The sequence below is a fragment of the Clytia hemisphaerica genome, unplaced genomic scaffold (genome assembly GCF_902728285.1).
Source record: "Clytia hemisphaerica strain Z4C2 unplaced genomic scaffold, Clytia hemisphaerica genome assembly, whole genome shotgun sequence".
Lineage (NCBI taxonomy): Eukaryota > Metazoa > Cnidaria > Hydrozoa > Leptothecata > Clytiidae > Clytia > Clytia hemisphaerica.
The window spans coordinates 588784-609436 of NW_027103262.1; the positions used below are offsets into that span (position 1 = coordinate 588784).

The following is a 20653-nucleotide window of genomic DNA, read 5'->3' on the forward strand; positions in this document are numbered from 1 at the left end:
CCGCTAATTAGAAGTGTCCGCCTTTTAGAAACTTTTTTATGAGGATTTGACTAGGAAACGGCCGGGGAAAATGAAATTGTCCGCTAATCAGAGGTGTCCGCCTTTTAGAGTGTCCGTTAATTAGAGGTTTTACTGTATTCTTGCGTAATTTCTTAAGAAATCGGGTATTTTAGAGTCCTAAAGCCTTTAATGTTAGCTTATGTTCTTGATTTTCTTTGCCAATGATACCTTATGTTCTTTTAGTTTGTTCTCATAAAAAACTTTACTTTTTTTAAACAGAACAGAACATTCTTAAAAACGAGGCTCCAACCTGGGTGGCTCTGGGGGTGTTTTTTATTTTTAGGGGCGTGGTCACCATTCTAGCTCCGAATCTTTCGGGAAGGCTGAAGACTTCAAAAACGGTCCGCCTTAGCTGAAGTTTTGCACACCTAACCCTTGGGCGAATCCCTCTGGGTTTTCAAAAGTACTGTAATTTTTTATAAGATAGATACGAAAAATCTGAATACAGATTTGAAATCAGCAAGGTTCAAATATTCTAAGAAATTTCACAAAAAACTAAAGCGTCTACCTACTTTTGAGACTTTTAAGGTGGTAGTCTACCCAAAAATAAAAAGTCATCGAAAAAATTGTCGAATTCTGGTTTTTGGGTGTTTTGAGATCCTTAGGTCTTTCTGAACATCTCCTGAAAATTTCAGAGCTATATCTTTATCATTCAAGCCGCAGTGAGCATTTTTATCCTGTTGGGTGCTTGAAAAATCGCCCTAGCAACAGAAAAAATCCCGTTGCTAAGGACTTATTTCTTCAATCTCGGCCGAAACATAGCAATGTGATACGCCAAAAGAAAGCTCTTTTTACGCCCTTTTCGAGCGTCAAAATATTATTTTCCGTGGCATTACGTAATCCTTGAAATTAAAGATGGTAGCTGCAGTAGTGTAGCACATCAAAACCAGCTGAAAAGCAAGCTGTAAGCATGATTCTGCAGATTTCTTGGCAAGTTTTAGATCAAAACTTAATCTCTTTGATTGAAATGATTTATTTAAATGAAGAATGGACTCTACAGAATCTATGAAGTTGCTCTACATTGGTTGTGTTGCTGGATTTCTGCGAAAAACATTTAAGTTGTCGGCATTTTGTTTTGAGCATATAGACAGTGTGCTTTTGGTGGCTCACATATTGTTTTGTAGTGGATTTAAATGTAACTGAGATATTTCCAAGCACAACATGATGTAATAGAGATAGAAATGTGCATTATAATGAACTGGATCTAACTTCTGGAGACACACATTTCTCATCTGACACCAGCCATTCATAACCGCCTAGGCGCCGGTAACCGAAGCGAAGGCACCGCCTTCGATCAAGCCAGCTCATTGTCAATTCAAGTCTATGTGAATAAAAATATGCACTAGAAAAGTTTCCATGTCTATAGAGAGTCATGCTGGAATTTCAATGAACATTTTGTCACACTTATGTGGCTGTTTTCACCCAAATTTGATGTTATCGCAAGATTACCGCAAAGTTTGCTATATTTACGTAACTTTAGCGCAACATGTTTTTGTTGATTTTTGGATAATTTATCAATTTTTGTGAAATGTTTTACTTTAACTTATGAAACCTGACTGGTTTGATGAGTATTCAGTGAAGAAATTTTTTGAAAAAAGCTTTTCAGCTTAAAATGATAGCCATTTTTGTCTTTTTCTTTGATTTTCTCAAAAACGCGTTTCCGGGGGTTCGCAAACACCTTGTCAGAAATATCTTAGGATTGAGCGTAGTAGCTACAGACTTGAAATTTTCAGGGAAGTTTCCTTAAATGATTGTGCATTGAATGAATGGATTAAAAAGTTTTAAAATTGGTTTCCTGATTTTTAATCTCAAAAAAGCGTTTTTTTCAGTTTCTTACCCCCTGGAAAAATATTTTAATTTTTTTTTTCACTCATTCCAGACCTTTTCTAAATATTAGTCATTTAAAAAAAAAACTAACTTCATAGGTCAAGCCGACTATTCAGAAAACCTGACACAAGCAAAATAAAGTATTTTACCCCCTGGCTGATTTTACCCCCGTCTTTGGTTATTTTTAGATTTTTTTTTTATTTTTAGAAATGTTAATAGTTGATATACATTTCCTGAAAATTTCATTACGAAATGTAAAGAAGTTCTTGAGTTTTTGCAAAGAATGTGATTTTTTGACTTTTGAAATCTGGCGGTAGACTACCACCTTAAAAAGAAAATTTTTTCGAAAATTAATAATTAGTGGGAGACGTTTATTCGGGACTATAGACTACCCTGGTGTAAATTAAGTTCTCACCTCATTGACTTTTTGAGATCGCAAATTCAAATCCAGTGAAATTAATTTTTTTTTTCTTAGCCATAGATTTCAAGACTTTCTCTGCTCGCTGAGAGAAGGGTGTATATGAAGCTGTGATCGAGGTTTTTGAAGAGGATTTGCAGTTTAGGATTGTAAAATCATAATTACGAGAGTAGCGAGCAGAAAACAATTTATAAGTCCTAGCTCAGACTGTAGTAAAAACGCAAGAGAAATCAAGAGAAAAGAAAAGTGTTCTGAAAATCAAGCACTTTCAAGGTTGGTATAACTTTTTGAAGGTATAAACAAGATCCAAGTCGCTAAAACACGACAAACAAATTACTGATATTCTAAATAAAAAATCAAATTCATGGAAATTTTTTTGTAAATACTCTGACCAGCGTTACGAGGTAATAGCTCCTAATTAGCTTTAATTATCAATAATGGCAATTATTAATTTGCATACATCATATCTCTAGAGCTACTTAGATAATTTTCATAAATGAAACCATTTTTTTTTCTTAAACCTTTATTTTAAACAGGGAATCGTCAATGAGTAACTTGAGACTTCCCTTGGCTCAACCCTGTGTCACACAGACCCAGTAGGACCCCAGGCCCCACACTATAAAATTTGGACAAATTCGTTCAAAAATACCTTTCAACTTCAGCCCTACTGGGAAATGAAATTCATCCACATTTTAAATTCAATGGAAAGAACTCACTCCAAAACCATCCTCACTGGATTATTTTAGCTTGGAACAATAAAACTTCTATCCTCATTGGAATTTCAATATAAATTTTTTTTCCCCGCAGTGAGAAAAAGTTCCACTGGGGCTGCGAGACAGGGATGTGTTGGGGGAAACTCAAAATTTTAACTCTTAGGCGTTTCATTTACACTGGTTCATTTTCAAAATTTTGGCCTAAGTCGTATAAGCTTGTAACAGGCTTGTTACCGCTCATCTCATTGAGTTTCAAGCCCGAAGGGTTAGAGGTGAGACTCCTGGATGGGAAATAAAACCACTTATTTCCCATCCAGAACGCCTGTGCATAGTTTTTACACAAACGCCGGATTGAAACTAAAACTTATCGCTAGATTTTAAAAAATGTAGTCCTCCAAAACAAAGGAACTGCTAGTTACAATCGGTCGTCATGATTTCGACGCATTCTATGCGCGTTTTGTATGGGAAATAGGTGGCTTCAATTTCTCTTGCCTGAGAAGGTTTAAAGTTTCGCCTCTAGCCTTTCGGGCTTGAGCCTCAATGGCTCATCTGGTTATCTGAAATATTGTTTTAATGATCATTTTTCACTTCACCAACTGGATAACAAACTAAAGTCTGTCCAAATATAATTGGCAGTGGAAACAAGAATGCCTGTAACTTTTGATAGTCAAATATAATTATAGAAATTCTTTTTGCTTGTTTCAAAGAATCAAAAGCGCTATATTTGAATGTATTTTTGGTTGAAAAATTCGCGATTTTTATGGGTTAAATTTGCGATTGTAAAAGTTGAACTTTTTTTCTACTTATGCTGTAAGTTTCATTTTTACACCAGTGGTAGTTCAACCTTAGGTTAAGAAGTTTATTAAATTTCAAGGCAAACAGAAAAGTCCTTCGGAAGATATGGGACCCGAAATACCCCTTGGTAGCACTTTTTTGTGAAATATCAAATCTCCAACTTATTACTAAAAACGGGGGTAGTGATATGATTGATGAAACAGTTTTTCGATCATAACACATTTTACGATCTCTTTAATGACCTCATAGCCAAACTGTGTTTAGTGTTTTGGGAATTAGCAAAGTTCTTTAATGACTTAAAAAAAAACCAAGGCAATATAAGTTCATGCTTATCTTTTCAATAAAATCACTTCGTTTCGAAATAATCAATGATACCAATAATGCCAATGCACCAACACTCAACATTTTCCAACTTTTAATTGCACTGTTCAAAAAAGATAACATAACCCCCGTTTTTAGTGATAAGTTGGAGATTTGATATTTAACAGAAAAGTGCTACCAAGGGGTATTTCGGGTCCCATATCTTCCGAAGGACCTTTCTTTTTGCCTTGAAATTTAATAAACTTCTTAACCTAAGGTTGAACTACCACTGGTGTAAAAATGAACGTTATAGCATAAGTAGAAAAGAAGCTCAATTTTTGCAATCGCAAAGTTAACCGCTAAAAATCGCGAATTTTTCAACAAAAAATACATTTAAATATAGCGCTTTTGATTCTCTAAAACAAGCAAAAAAAAATTCCAAAATTATATTTGACTATCAAAAGTTACAGGCATTCTTGTTTCCACTGCCAATTATATCTGGACAGACTTTAGCTATATTACTCATACCCCTTTTGTGACAATGCCTTTTATGTTTTACTATTGAAATAAAAAAGGTAATACCTCATCTATTGTATTATCAATCTTTGTTGACTTCATCAAGTCTTTGATTAAATAGCTTTTGAAATGAATTAATAAAATAATTGCTAACCATCTAGCAATGCTTTTTTGTGCACAGATTATATCCCATGCTTCTATTAGCCCTCTTTAATTCTTACTAATCAAATAGAGCATAATTATCTAAGATGTTTCTTATAAGCACTTTAAGGTTTGTATTTGTATATTTGATTAATAGCTCTGGCAAGTAACAGGTGGATGTCTACTGTGTGGAGTTGAAACAAATGCTATTTTACTTAAATTTTAGGAGTTTTGAAATGCTTTTTTTTTCCTAGTCTAACTAAACCCTACTCAGATTCAAAAATTTGAAAACATGTTAGATTTTTATAATTCTTTTTGTTCTTATAAATGCAAAAGAGGAGATCAAAAATCAAACTTTTCTATCTGATGAAGGATTGTGTCCCTAGGAACTTATTTTTTTCACATGATAATGAACTTGTACACATTTTTATAAGAATAAACTATATAAGAACATAAGGATCAAAGTGTTAAGAACAAGTTAAGAACATTTTAAGGTTTCGCGGACTCTAAAACACTCTATTTCTTAGGAAAACGGCCAAAAATACTCGCAAAATGGTCAAAATAAAAACATGTTAAGAATATTTTTAGGCTTAAAATTAAAAAAGTTAAGAACATCTGAAGGCTTTAAAAAATTTTGGATGTTCTTATAAAAAAAACTGTGTAGTCCTAAATAAAAAGAGTATTTAGTTGTTGAGCTTAATTATTCATATTGTTTTGTACTCTATTCTCTATTCAGTCTAATTAATTTATTTTTCTCCGCTCCTTGCCTTATCATTTGAACGTCAATAGGCAATGACTGATTTTTTGGATGAGTTGGGAGAAACTAATGAACAAAATCAAGGAAAAATAAAAAAAGATCAACTGGCAAAGAATATCAGACTACAGTATAAGGGTCATCTTTAAAGGTTAAAAACCTTTCCAACAATTGAAATTTCATATTAAATCAAGGTGGGAAATACAAACAAAATGTTTATACGTACATTCATAATATGTTACGTAGTCTACGTTAGTTTTACGTTAGGGGAAGAAACTATCGTTCGTACGGCTACGGGAGATTACTTAAACGGACAGGACCTTGATTGTGGTTTTTACGGCGCAACGGCAATTGGAAACGATACATGTTTTTGTGGTAGTGGAAAATCATATTTCACGAACTCATCAGGTTCCTCGTCTTGCTTTTTTGGTAGAGGACAAGAAGAATTAGGTATGTTTCTTTATATAATTTTTTTCCTTATTTCTAATCAGATTTCTATTACATTGACAAATTAAAGGTTTTGTTTTTAAATAAGAGTGATGTCGTTTTTGCTTACTCGTCAATTTTAATTCACAAGCTTTTTCATATTGGATTGACACCAATGTGGAGCAAGATTGTTCAGAAAGAGGGAAATGAAAAGATTTTTTGCTTATGTCAGCATAATATAACAAAAGGCAGACATTGTCCTGATATCAAATATGTGTCTGATATGAAACGAGAACACTTATGTAAAAATAAAACTTTAACTGCTATATACAATTTTGCTTTTTTGTGGGCTGCATTTTCACCATGACTTCGCGTTTGTTGAAAATTACTTCCCCCCCTCCCTCTACAGAGGTAATACTTTTAGGTTTAAATATTTCAAAGGCATAACCAGTTGAAAAAATTTTCTTTCTATAAGACATAACCTGATGGTCTATTTGATGCAGATTTGGTGTAAAAAATAAGTTAAATAAACGAGTCTAGGTAATGTTCTAGTTGGTGAGTTGGGGAGTTGGGGAGTTGCTAGTTTCGAGTTGGGATGTTCGTAAAACTTTACGGCGACCGAAAATTTTCTAATTTAAACTAATGTAGCCCAAAAGTACAAATTTCAAATTAGCCAGTACCAAACATATTATCGACTTTAAGATCATGAAAATGGTAAGGTGCTGGCTAGCAAAGCCAAAATACTTAGTACTGTTATGTCATTGTCATAATGCTGACAACATGACACGTTCTTGTAAAAATATTGACAAAATCTTTAAATACAATGATTGTCAAACAAATTTCCCAAAAAATATTGATCATACTGCAAGTGATGCTTATTGTATAAAAGGATATAAGTTGACAGTCATCTTAGCATCAAAAAATTCGTAGAGATAGCTTATAGAGCTAGAAAAATAATGACACTTTCTTTTATCACTTATCATTTTATCATTGGAATTGACACTTTTTAATAAAAATTTTGATCACATTATAAAATACAATGGTTCTAAAGTCACTTTAATCAAGAATAAACCAGCTGCGCTGGAAAGTCAGCCCAAAAGGCTTAGAAGGCTTAGAAGTACAAATAAGAGATCTAGCTTTGTTAAAATCTGAAAAGCTTGAAAGAGCGTATCTATTTGCTTGAAACGTTCAGACGAAAAAGTAGTGGTGCATAGTGGGATCTGTCCAAAGCAGAAGTCGGTGAAACAAATTGATACCATTGCTGTATTATTTGAATTTCGCTCCTCAAAAAGACAGTTGATGAATTAGCCAATGAAAGCTTGTTTTAGTTTCTCTTTTCAAACTGCCTCAGAAAAAAGCGCGATTTTTTTATTGTCCAGTCGTTTACTCATTTTTATTCAGTGAGTGAGTCCTGCGCTTGTTCAACTGTTAAAAATGTGAGTCCAAAATTGGACTCACAGCTCGAACCTGTCTAGTTTATATCAGAGATATCAGATTATAAAAAACACTCGACGGGTGTCTTGTCATGACAATAAAATAAAAGACCCAAATAGAAGAATTTCTACAAGTAGTATATTTCTTTTATACTCACTTTCTCTATAATTAGTTCTCTTTCTTTATTTACAATGAAAAAAGTATCTTTTATTTACTATGAAAATGATGCAAAATTTTTTCTTATTATTAATTATACACGTCTTTTTATGTTATGTGTTTTTCTCGTCCTATTTTATCTTACTAAGAAAAAATTATTTTCGCGCGCTAAGTAATTCCGAAATCCTGTTTCCCGAAAATAATCCAAAATCGGAATTAAAACTTAAAGTCTTAAAGGGACATAACAGTACTTGCGAAATTTGTAAACAAACTGTATGCAGCGGATACAAAATCAAAACAAATGTCACATGTCAAAATAAAAAAATAAAACCAAATATGGCTAATTTTGATTGTTCAATTGTTTTACAAGTTTGTTTTGGACACGTGATTTTAATTGTTCTCTTTAATGACACGTGGTTCGCGCAATGTTTACATTTTACTACTGTTATGTCCCTTTAACGACGACCAGCTGGAAAAAAATCGTCGAACCGATTTGAAGAGTCACCTGGGCTGACTAATTATATTTATACTCAATGTGATGCAGGAAATATAAATGGATATGAATTGACAGTAGAAAATAGCTTTCCATGCTCTCAGCGCACGTGTTTAAGGCAAATAAGCATATATTACAGGTGGTATATGTATTATACGTATTATATGTGTTATATATTACTCTCAATCTCATATTACATTTACTTTCAAAATCGTACTTTTGATGTATGTTATTCTTTTTCGGTAGCCGGTAATTCTTTAACTCCCCAACTCGAAACTAGCAACTCCCCAACTCGAAACTAGCAACTCCCTAACTCGCGACTAGAATAGTTTCCAAACTCTAAATAAACCGAAATAAAACAAAAGATTCTTTTGAAGAACGACAAATAAACAAAAGATATGTTCAATTTACCTTTTTTATTATTTTTTATCAACACTTTGCCTTCATTACACTAAATTTGGACATGGATGGCCTATTTTAGTACCTTTTTTATTGCAAAAACATTGGAGTGATGAGTTTGTGAGTGATGAAGTTTGTTTCTGAGTGATGTTGTTTATGTTCGAGAACAATAGAATTACAACGTGAGATACGTGTGCGTACAAGACATCCGTATTGGCTAATTTTTAGATCGGTATTTTTATTTCAGGATGTACAGTTTACAATATGAATGATCCACGAGACCAAATTCAAATTTTGAACATGAGTGTGGATACGCTCATTGATCTTAATTCTGATAAAGGATTACAGTGTCAACCAACACCTGTTGTGTTGAAGGAATGGGTAAATGAGACTTGGGTCAATATGGAAGGAAGTAACTTGCCTGTTGGAATTAATTCAAGAACTGTAGATCAACCTGGTGGTGGTGCTAAAGTCACTATCAAAACACTTCATGTATGTATTGCCGGGGAGGGGGAGGTACTTAGGCAAAATGGGTGCCGGGTATGTGCGAGCCATAAGGGTACCTTTTCTCATTCCTCAAAGTCTCTCAAAGTGGTACAAATTCAAAAGTTAGTCTCTTAAAGGGTCCCATAATCATGAAAATCAAAAATTTCTCTCTCAAAGGGTCACTATTTCCAAAAATTTTGACCGAAATTTGGTGAAAATCAAACCAAAATTTGGAAAAAATGGACCAAAATTTAGGAAAAAGTCTCTCAAAGGGTCTCAAAATCACCAAAATTTTGTCTCTCAAAGGGTCGATTTTCAGCTCGGACATACCCGTCACCTTGCAAACCTAGTACCACCCGGATGTATTGTATGATCTTTTATCTGGAGGGGTATAAGAATTGTAATCCCTGAGAGATTTTTGTCGTTATTTTACTTAGATCACGTTTGCACGTGACGGTTCCGTTTCGCTCCGAAAGGAAATGGAGCCATTCTATTGGTTACATTCAAGTGTTACGTCACTTCTAACCAATAGAATGACTTTATTTGTTTTCGGAGCGAAACGGAATCGTCAAGTGCGAACATAGCCTTAGACGATCCTATCGTCTACACACAATAATAAAAGAGGCGTGATAAATCTGTAAATGGAATTTAGCCCAGGCGGAGTGAGCAGTGGTGGAGGTGTTTACAATCTTTCAAACTCTACCACCACTATTTTTCTTGTAAAACGCCGTGATGTGTGTAAACTCTACACATATATATTTTCCACGTTTACTATCCCTCCTACGGACGATATCATCGTCTAGCCGTTGCTATGTGGTATGTGCCGCCTGACTTTGACCCTCGGACCTTAAGCGAGGCTACAAAGGAGGAAAAAAAGAAAAATTTGTGACCCTAATTAGGCTAATTCATAAGACTCGTGCATTTGTTACATGCTATTTTCTATTCAATTTAAATTGTCAAATTTTGGAAAATGATGACGTCATTTTGATACCTTTTAACGCTTTTTACTCACATTTAGTACATTTTCAGACTTTTATGTAAGCAAAAAAGTTGGTCAGCATGAAAAATACTTTTTAACGGTATATAATATGCCTATGTTTGAAGACATCAAAATTTCAAAAGAATTCAAAATCCGCCATTTTGAAATCCCACCATTATGGAAAATGCCCAAGTTGAGGAAAGTGGTTTTGTTGCAATTGTAAAACTTATAATCTCAATTCACAAAAGAGTGTTCAAACCATAAAAAGTTGATTTCTTTAATGACGTAGAAAAATACCATGTACTACAATATGAATCCTATGAAATGGGCTAATCGGGACTAATTTGACCAAAATTTCGGTTTTGCAACTTTAAAATTTCCTATTTTTCAGAGCTTTAGTACTAGTAGGACTTCCAGGTTACACAAAGACACCTTTAAGGACAGTACATACATGTAACCTTCACTTGTTTTGGTATCCCCTTGGCTATTGTGTTAATTTCAGTTCCATTGAAGTAAAAAATCATCAAGATTTTATTCAAAATGAAATCTGTTTCGTTTTGTTTTAACACACACTGTAGCATGTCTTATAGATGGACCTGTCTTTTCGAATTTGTAGGGGGTACCCGATTCCACCATTCCGTCAAATTTTTCCTTAAATTCCGTTAAACCTTCTAAACGAGCACAAAAATTCCGTCACCTTAAACTTCCATAACATTCCGGAAATTTTGAATAATCTTATACCCGATTCCAAAATCCCGAACAATTTTTTGCTAAATTCCGTTTTTCTTCTGAACTGAAACAGAACAAATTTCCGTCTCCGAAATAGGATCGTATTTCCTAAATTCCGTCCAAATTTGACGTCAAATTCTGCCACTCCGTCCGAAAAAAAAGAATGGTTCCGCTTTCCGCCAACCATGAACTCCCCCCCAAAAAAAAATTATTCTTGTAAAATTTATTATTTCTTTTTCTTATAGCTTTACCCTGTAGTTGATGAAGCTAAAAAAGAATATTTACAAGGAAAGCTGGTCAGATTTGATTTTACTGTGTGCAACCATTCAAGCTGCCTCTTACTCAAATACCCTGGAGAAAGAACCTGTAAGCTATTAAACTCTTTTTGATGAGATAAATTTTGGTAGTTGAGCTCATCTGTATCTAGACCATCTAAAACTAATGATAAACCAATTATAAAAGATTTATAAGCGCTCATGTCATATGCAACTTTTGTAAATGAAGTATTCGGTAACTTGGTAGCATTTCCTACCCAGACATTTCTGTGACTAATTGTGATTTCGTCGGTTTGAGAAAAAGATCTGTGGTGTATACTCAGGAGGGGTGACAAGACGGTTGCCCCGCGCGATAATTACTCCCCGGGTGATTGCCCCTTCGGACAATTGCCCCCGGACAATTAACCCCAGGACAATTACCCCCCAGACAATTGCCCCCTGGACAGTTGCCCCCAGACAATTGCCCCCAAACATTTGTCCTGGGGGTAATTGTCTGGGGGTCTCCATTACCCCCAATTTGCAATTTGCTAATTAGAACTAAAAACATTCTCAGAGAATAATTCTAGTTCTATCTATATACTCTGCGTTTGATTTAATATTCAGGTTTTTTATCGACCTCATTTTAGCCTGTAGTGTATGCTTGTTAATGTTAATATTTAAGTTTATTAAACCATGCTCGATTTTCTCAAATATGTGTCGTGGACTCGGTGGGTTAACCCCATCCTACTGGAAGATTTGGCTAATATTTCATCCCCGGTGGGAAAAATACCCTCTAATTTCAGACTAACTAAGAAATTGATTTTTTTGAAGTGAACGTGTGACCAACAATTTTTACTCGTTATATTTTTCATAATATATTTTGAGACATTGATTTTTTATTGATTTTCACCATGCTCACTTGTTATCTAATGTAAAAAAGTTGCACTTTAAAACCTTTTCCAATGGGTTTTTGTTAGCTCGGAATAATAGAATTCATTCCATTCCCATTGGCATTTCGATAGAAATTTTTATCACCGTCGTGGAAAAAAGTTACACAGGTGTTGTGAGACAGGGATTTGTAGAAAGGAGTACCCTAGATATTGTTAATTTCTTTGCAGGGAATGCACCCCAGCCGCCCACTGAAGCACCGACTACAACAACAGCTGCGCCCACTACAACAACTGCGGTGCCTACAACCGGAAGTGGAGGAGGTGGTATTAACGGTACTAACAGTACTATCGCTACACCAACGGTACATTTTTCATTTCTTTTGTTTTACACTAATATAATTAGCTAAAGAAGGGCTAGTACACCTTTTTCGACCATAGCCGCTAATTGCTACGTGGGCATCTTTTTGTCCGTTTTACCATAGAGGTATAAAGAAAGACAGGAGATGAATTTGTCGGTAATTGGTCGTTAAAGTCTTTTGATTTCTTTTATGTAATAAATCAAAAGAAATTCTAGGCTCGCCCGATGAAATACGACTTTTTAGTAGAACTCAAGTTTGCTCTGAACATTCTTACTATCAGCATCGAAGATTTCTAGCCTTCTAATATACGAGAATAAAATAAAATTTAGCTCCACGAAATAAGTTTGCGTTCAATTTTGTCATCCGTTAAATTTTGTTTTGAAAAGATATTTTCTCCAGCCAGAAAATAAAAAGTTCTTTATAAGCACACACAATTTCAGACTCAATTTGTAGACAAAAAGTCGCTGGAGAATTTTGGAGGAAAGTATTAAGCAATAGAGTTCACCTTGAAGAAAATGTTGATCGAAAAATCTTGTATTTTGATGAAGGATTGCAAAGTTTACAGGCCCCTTATTAATCCAAATATTTTCTAACACCAATGTCAGAAACAATGAATCTCGTCTCATCTTATTTCCAACACTTAATTTAGCCAATAAGATTTCACCTATCAACAAAAAAGCTCATTAAAAATGCACGATATATGAGATTATGAGCATGCATACCTCGTATTTTTTTTAATCGTAGGGCGAGCATGGTTACAATAGCATACTTCTCCTGTTTCTTTATACCTCCATGGTTTTACAGCCCTAAAACCGAGTCCCAATCTTTTTTCGCACCTAAAGACAATAAAAAAAAGTGTAAAAAAAGGATTGGATCGAGTTTAGGGTGGTAAATAAACAAATAAAGTGTGAATTTAAAAAGCATAAACCAAATGCTTTTTGAAAGATTATAGAAATGTATTTTCAGTATGGTACCAAAAATATCGTCTAGTTTCCCCGGGAATAAGAAAGCCTAACCGTCCTGCTGTGTTTTACCGAATATCTTTCTGCATTTTAGCGAGCTTCAATAGTTGTATTTTACTACCGAACATCTTTTTATTGTATTTTACCGAACATCGTTTTGTTGTGTTTTACTCATTGACTTCCAGGCCCGAAGGGCTAGACTCGAGACTCCTGGATTGGAAATGAAGTCACTTATTTCCCATTCAGAACGCCTGCACGTGGTTTTTACACAAACGGTGGATTGAAAGTAAAATCTATCGGTAGATTTAAAAAAAATGCAGTCCTCAAAAAGAAAGGAAGCGCTATATTTAATTTGTTGTCATGATTGAGGTGTGTTTTAGGTGCGTTTTGGATGGGAAACAAGTGACTTCACTTTTACTTGCCTGGGAAAAGTTAGAGATTTTACTCTAGCCCTTCAAGCTTTAAACTCGATGGTTTTATCCAATATATTTTTGTTGTATTTTACCTAATATCTTTTATTGTATTTTACCGAGCATATTTTTTATGTATTTTACCGAACATATCTTATTGTATTTTACAGAGAGAGCCGTCGACTGGGGACGATAATGATGACGAAGACCTTCTCATCAAAATTCTTGTTCCAGTGTGTGTCATCATTTTCATCATCATTTTCTGTACAATTCTTTACTTATGTTGGAGACACAAGAACTCGAGGTATAATGTCGAAGAAAGGTAAATTGTTTTACCGCGCCCTCTGTGAGCGAAGGATTAGCCTATATCATAGGATTCGTGTTTTTAGCACATGATATTTTTCTACTTCACTACTTTTTTACGGTTGAACAGTCTTTTGCGAATTGATCAATAATGACAAAGGATCTATTTTTTCTACGTCTTTCTTGAAGGAAAATTTGCAATTATTTGTACATTTTTACCCTGTAAACTGAATAGAAAATAGCATGTGACAGGTGCACGAATCCTGTGAAATAGGCTAATAGCGAGTTTATGTATTTGCACTTTTGAGGACGGCGGATTGATTGAAGCGATTTGAAATAACCCGCAATTTTGACCCGCAAAGTTGAGGACTGTAAAAGTGCTGATTTACCGACGTCCTCAGTCAGGATCTAGACAAATCAGAGCACGTATACATAAACTCGCTTATGTTCAGACGTTACGGTTTCACAGTGTTCCGAAATGAAACGTTTCCAAAAACCAAACAAATCATAGCTTCAAAAAAGAGTTAATTAAAAAGCAAAAACGGATTGAATTTGCTCAAATCTTTTCGCACAGCTACTTCGTTTTCCTGCACAGAAAAGTTCTGAAACCAACATGAACACGTAAAGAAACCCATGGCAGAGCGATTCCAAACCTTAACGTCTGAACATGATCGAAGTCTCCCAGTTTGACATACACACACACAACTTTATTTCAACGTTCAAGTTACGCTCATACCAGGCTTGTGCATAATGTTAATTCAACGTTCGTCTCACGTTATATGGACGCTGTGAACTTTAGATAAACGTTGAAACAACATTCTGTGCCGACTGGGTAAGAGAGTCTATATAACATTAGTGTGACTTTCAATTTGAAACAGCATTATAATCCAGTTGGTCTTTCCTCAACGAGTTAACAATGTTGACGATGACCACGCCTCCGCCCCCACAGTCCTGGTCAAACCTCCTACTCCCCATATTCAGTTTCACCTCATTATTAGAAAACTGTAATGGACTAACATCCCTATAGAGAAATATACTAGGTTCTTAATGATATCCATTGGATTCTGGGAAAACCATAGATATCTTATTTAAAGCCACTCTGTATTTCCCAAGCAACGGCAGGTGAAGCAAAATAATCCGCCATCTTTGCTGAAAGTAGGTCACAGTAGGTCACAGTTCTACCGGCAATTTGTTCAACCAAGCAAAAAAAAACTAAATGGTTCGAAGCGATGAGGTGAAAGATTTGATTGATCTGCCGGCAACGAACTATGGTCTATTTATCAAAGATGGCGGATTATTTTGATTCAAATAGGGACGGAGTAGCTCTTTATAGTGTTTTATATAAGATATCTGTTAGGAAGACACATTCAAAACAAGAAATTTTACCAAAAACAAAGAAAAACCCCTGAAGCGTTATCGAAATAAAAAAAAACTGCGTGGGCAAAGAACTAAATGTGTGAAATACCCTACCTCTGATAGTAACTATGGCGAGTTTATGTATTCGAGATACATCGAAGGAGACGGTATAAAGCAAAGTTTGCATTTCTCCAAAATCGCCACGACACCGAAATGCCGTGGTCTTTTCAGGCGAGCCAAGGCGATAAAGAGCCGCAGACCAACTATCAACTTTGTGTTGCGTCGACTTCACTTACCGTTGGCCTCGATATCTTCCGATACATAAACTCGCTGCTACTTCTTTGGCGGCAAATGATAAAATTTTAAATGTCTGATCTACAAAAGTTGCCCCGATAATTTATATCAACCCTTTTTGGACTATGTATAACTGGCTGCAATAAGATTAGCAGTTATGATAAAAGAAAGCTTTTTCTTTAACCTCGTGAACTAGCATTGGCAAAAAGTCGATAATTTTCAAGCGCAAACACTAACTAACCTTTGGACAGTTTCTCCACCTTTTTGACCCACCTGGATGGTTTCGTACTAAATTGTAAAGGGCCTGGACACACTTGATCACTTTTTTGGTGAAGATTTGGGCGTAATGTTTAACCGTTTGTTTGTCTTGCAGTGTGTCCAACGAAGATAAAATCATGGTTGGATCTCCACCAGTATCCTCGGTAAGTGTTTTTCTTTAACTCGAAACTCTAAACTTCCCAAACCCCTAACTCTAACAGTCAATACATCATCAAATAATCTGAAGATACATTCGAAGGTCAAGAACACCTTCAAATTAGCCTATGACTATTTTATATAATCTAATTAGCCGAAAATCGACAAAATTTCGATTGATGCACTTTCGAATGTCTCTTCAACTCGAATCTCTACATCTCGAACGAATGTCTCTTTAGCTGGAACAAGTTTTCACGCTACTTCATTTAACGATGCCTTTGAAACTCTACTCCATAACTCGAGCAAAATTGTGTTATCCCCGTGCAGGTTATTAAGACTCCACTCTATGCGAGACAACTGAACTTAAGTATAAGTTATAGGGGATCGTATGGAAAACTTATCAGTTACTTAACAATTACTGCATAACCCTATAACACATGCTACATGTACTATAAATGACTTCTTCAGTCTATCATTTTCCTTCCACCACACCGTTTTTTATACATAAATTTATTCCTAGTAAACACCCCCTTCTCACAGACCCACTGGAACCCCTTCCCACTGGAAAAAATTGGCCAAAATATTGTCCCCGGGGGAAAATTATCCTCCAATTTTTGTCCCCAATGAAAATAATCAAATAAACCAATCCTCACTGCAAATTATTATGTCAATTTCCCATCCCCACTGAATTATCTGACTTGAAAACATGAAAATATGGGAATATCAATCCCCATCAAGTTTCAGTCCATTTTTTTTATCCCAACTGGCTGCTGGGTCTGTGAGAAAGGGGTGTTGGTAAGGAATATTTGAATTACGAATTCTTTATCATTTGCATCTTTGGCGTTGGTGGTTTATTTTCCGGGGGGGGGGGCACTCCAATTAAGTGACCTACCGGACGTGCGGCCCTTAAGGGTAGGTTTTTTGGACTTTGGAAAGTGCACTGTTAGGGTTGATTTGTGGGAAAAAGTGCAATGTAAGGGTGTAAAATTTGAGAAAATAAATACCAAATTTTGAGGTTAAATTTGAGAAATTTCAAAAAATCTTTCCCTGAAAAGGGCAAAAAATTACGAAAAATTGTACTCTACTATAAGGGTCAATTTTCAGCCAAATTTGTCCTGAACTGTAAGGGTCCGATTTTAGAGACCTGATTTTTGGCCGAACATACGGTCGTTTTCAAAATCGAGTACCCCTCCGGGTTTATTTTACGACGTTCCATTAGAAGTCTGTCGGTCAAATGTATAATTTTATGTTTTAGCATGATAATGTGGTGGATATCTCGACAAGCGAGAAGAACTGAGAAAAACTTATACTAATTTTCGACTCGTCGTTTTTTCACACAACGTTCCAACAACACCTATATAAGCTTCAAGAAACGATGTCGATTTGAGCAATATTGATTTTCAAGCTGGATCACATGCGATACTTATCTTCATCAAATTTCTTGAATATGCCTTGGTGTCTTTTCTGGACAAATCTTGTGTAAATATGAATCAATAGCATATGGAAATAGCCTTAACTTCAACCTTTATTCAAAGAAATATTTTTCATTACAATTCGTGAGAGACCTTGTTTGCCAAAGCAGAACCAAAGATTATTACCAGATTTTTCAGTCAACCTAACCCTTAGGCTACGAAGTATTTAGAATTCCGTTAACATCGATTTACATTAAAGAGAACAATTAAAATCACGTGTCCAAAACAAACTTGTAAAACAATTGAAACAATCAAAATATCAGCCATGTTTGTTTTGATTTTTCATTTTGACATGTGACATTTGTTTTGATTTTGTATCCCATTGCACACGGTTTGTTCATAAATTTCGTCAGTACTTTTATGTCCCTTCTGGATTGAGCTACAAGTACAAGTCGAGCTACAAGCAGTATAAGGGCAAGCTTTTAATTCGAAATAATTTTCTTTGATAGATTTTAAATTGCCTGAACTTTGCAATTTCTCTGTGTTTGCGACAAGATCTCTTTTATTTAAATACATTGGTAAAAATTTGAGTTCTGGTTGTAGTTTTTAAGAAACTTTTGTAGAATGCTTATTTTATATACCACAAAGATAGTTTTGTATCAATATGACTTCTTTAATTTTTTTTTGATAAATTGTAATTATAAATTTGATTTGGTAAGGAAGTTGGTTATTTTTTGACAGTAATTAATGTGAACTAAAAAAGTAAAATTTGTCTGGATTTTTAGGAATAAACCTTTTCCCCTGGTCTTTCGCGTCCTTGATTGTGCCAGATGCTACTCTAAGGTCCCAAATAAACGGGTGGTCTGAATAAATGGGTGGGCTGAAAACGTTTAAAATTTTGCTTTTATCGAAAAGGGTATTCGAACGTTTCAAAGAAATAAAGCCTGATATACACTTCAACAGAAAATTAGAACATTAATAAACGGGGGGACGTTTATTCCAAACCTTATAGTATCTTCTGTAGATAAACAAGAAAGCCTAAGCGGCTTAAAGGCCCAGCAGTGTTGGTAGTGTCAACATATTTTCCGTGGCAGGGTCGACATACAACTTAATTTACAGCAGTGAATTTTTTCGATATGTAGAGCAAAGAATTAATTTTTCTGAAATAAATATCTCTAATTAGAAAGGTTATTCATATCATATCAATCGGAGGTATTACACGTTTTTTTTTTATTAAAACCCAGTTTATAAAAACATTCAGGCTGAAATTCGTCGAAAAAATAAGAACATCGTAAGAACATGCCCAGCCTCAGTTTGGGAAAAATTGACAAGAAACTACAATTTTTTTCCTCTGTTCAAGTAGTTTTAACCGAACTTAGGGATGGATTTTTTTAAATCGAGAGTCAAATATTTTCCAAATTTTACCAATTTTAAGTGCTCTTTATTTTGCATGGTATTTTCGATTTAGAGTAGTCTGAAAAGTTAAGAACGCATTTAAGAACATTTTAGGCTGAAAATTGCTAAAAAAATAGGCTCAGCCAAATTTTAGGTGTTCTAATAAGAAAAAAACGTGTAATTGTTTGCGGTTTTTATTTTCTTACGCATGCGCACAATAGTAATTCAGATAATTCAATTTCTAGCCTGGATTCGTTAATTGATAATTGCGCGCACAGGCCCCGACAAAGTCAAATCTTTTCGGCCAGTTGTGTTTTAAAGGCCCATTCCGCTGCGCGCTGGGCCAAAAACGTCTTAAAGCCTAGCATAGAAGACTGGAGTTTTCAAACTCCAGCCGTTTATACTAGGTTTTTAGAGCAAGCTTGCATATTTTAAAGTCTCCATCTTTTACAGTAGAGGCTCTTTAACTCGAACCTCTATAAATCGAATGTCTCCTTAACTCGATCAAGTTTTCTCGCCCGTTCAGTTAACAATGCCTTATCAACCTTACTCCATATTCCATACATAACTCGAAATTTCCTTAACTCGAACAAATTTGTGTGTGCGTGAGTTATGGACCCTCAACTGTATGAGAACTTTCATGTTTTAAAGTTTTCATTGTTCATCTTTACTGTAATCTTTATTTTGCAGCAAATCAAATGAACATTTTGTTGGAATCAGTCCTGTACCTCAACCAACTGTTAAACAAGGTCACGTGGTAAGTTTATTGTCTTACTATTGGTTGAATTTAGAACATACTTTTATTTAGGTCAATCATCAAACATCAGAAGCATGCTCTTATTCATTTTTTAGATTAAAGGCGTGGCCAATTTAATTTGTTGTTTTACGGGCCAAGCTACCCAAAAAAAGGGGTCGGTCGGTCGGCGAAAAAATAAAAATAAAAGTAGAATTTAACCTATAAAATCTCCTAAAAAGGCAGCAAAAACTTTGACAAAAATTCGAAATAGAAAAAAAAAGACACAAAAAGGTCGAATTCATGGATGAAATTAAAAATTTAACATAAAATTCTCAAAACCTTGGAAAAACTGACGAAAAGGTGTACTACCAAAATCAATTTTAATTTTATTTCGATTTTTGGAATTTCAGGGTGTTGGTCGGGCCCGTAAAATAACTAATCAAATTTTTCTCGTCTATCTTATATTACAATAACCCTGTTTCACTGGCCCTATCAGTATCGATGAAAATAAGAAAACTTGTTGGGTGAACCCAAAAATGCTAGTATTCGAATTCAGATGTCCACTAAAATATCAAAAGTAAGCTTACAAAAGTCGTAAAAATAGTCAAAATTTAATATTTTATTGTTTTGATTTTTCAGAATCGCGGAGCAATAGATATCAGCAACCCAGCATCTAGTGACGAATAAACAAAATCAACAGCACGTTTCTACAATTATGCACTTCCTTGAAAAATGATGGACTTCTATCGTCCTCTCTATCTCTCTCATCAAACGAATACATGGAGAGGCTATTTAAAACAGCCTTATAAACCATAATATGTATTGTATAAACTATGCAGAGGTGTTCCTAAAAGGTTATCAATTTAGTTTACTGGATAAGACTGGTCGGCTTGAATGATATCTCAATTTTCCACTGACTCTTTGTATAAATTTGAATGGTGTGTTAAATTCTACTGGACAAACCTGTATTTAAACTTTCGTGTGAAACATCAATCTCGTACCCAGAGCCACTTGTACCACCTTTTGATTTTACTTGATGATGGACGTGATAAACCGCTCAAAAAGATTTTCTCGTTAATTAACTGTGTATTGTATAAACTTTATTCTCCTAACTTTGTATTTTGATAATATATTCTTGAATATTTTTTTATATTTAATTTTTGTAATAATGTTATATTTTCTTTGTATAGTTTTGTTCATTCAATTAACAAAATCCTGTTTTCTAAGTACTTTTCTACTAAA

At 34.7% G+C, this 20653-nt stretch overlaps 1 protein-coding gene across 2 annotated transcripts; it reads left to right on the forward strand.

Moving 5' to 3' along the window:
* The first annotated feature begins 5558 nt into the window (after positions 1–5558).
* On the forward strand, positions 5559–20653 carry LOC136799249 (uncharacterized). Of its 2 annotated transcripts, none has more exons than XM_067055951.1 (7): positions 5559–5974; positions 8680–8924; positions 10872–10992; positions 11999–12132; positions 13672–13805; positions 19366–19432; positions 20051–20653. In XM_067055951.1, exons 1-7 carry the CDS (start codon positions 5737–5739, stop codon positions 20096–20098), a joined length of 987 nt encoding a protein of 328 aa, XP_066912052.1. In that variant the 5' UTR covers positions 5559–5736; the 3' UTR covers positions 20099–20653. The 2 variants fall into 2 exon arrangements, with proteins under 2 accessions (XP_066912052.1, XP_066912044.1); XM_067055943.1 differs by having other exon boundaries at positions 5565–5974; positions 13672–13823.

Bases quoted from the DNA above. Each gene is read 5' to 3' on its own strand.
- LOC136799249 (XM_067055943.1), top strand. From the start codon at position 5,737: ATGTTTATACGTACATTCATAATATGTTACGTAGTCTACGTTAGTTTT. The intron at 10,993-11,998 runs GTAAGCTATTAA...ATTTCTTTGCAG, and splicing joins ATACCCTGGAGAAAGAACCT to GGAATGCACCCCAGCCGCCC. The intron at 19,433-20,050 runs GTAAGTTTATTG...TTGATTTTTCAG, and splicing joins CTGTTAAACAAGGTCACGTG to AATCGCGGAGCAATAGATAT.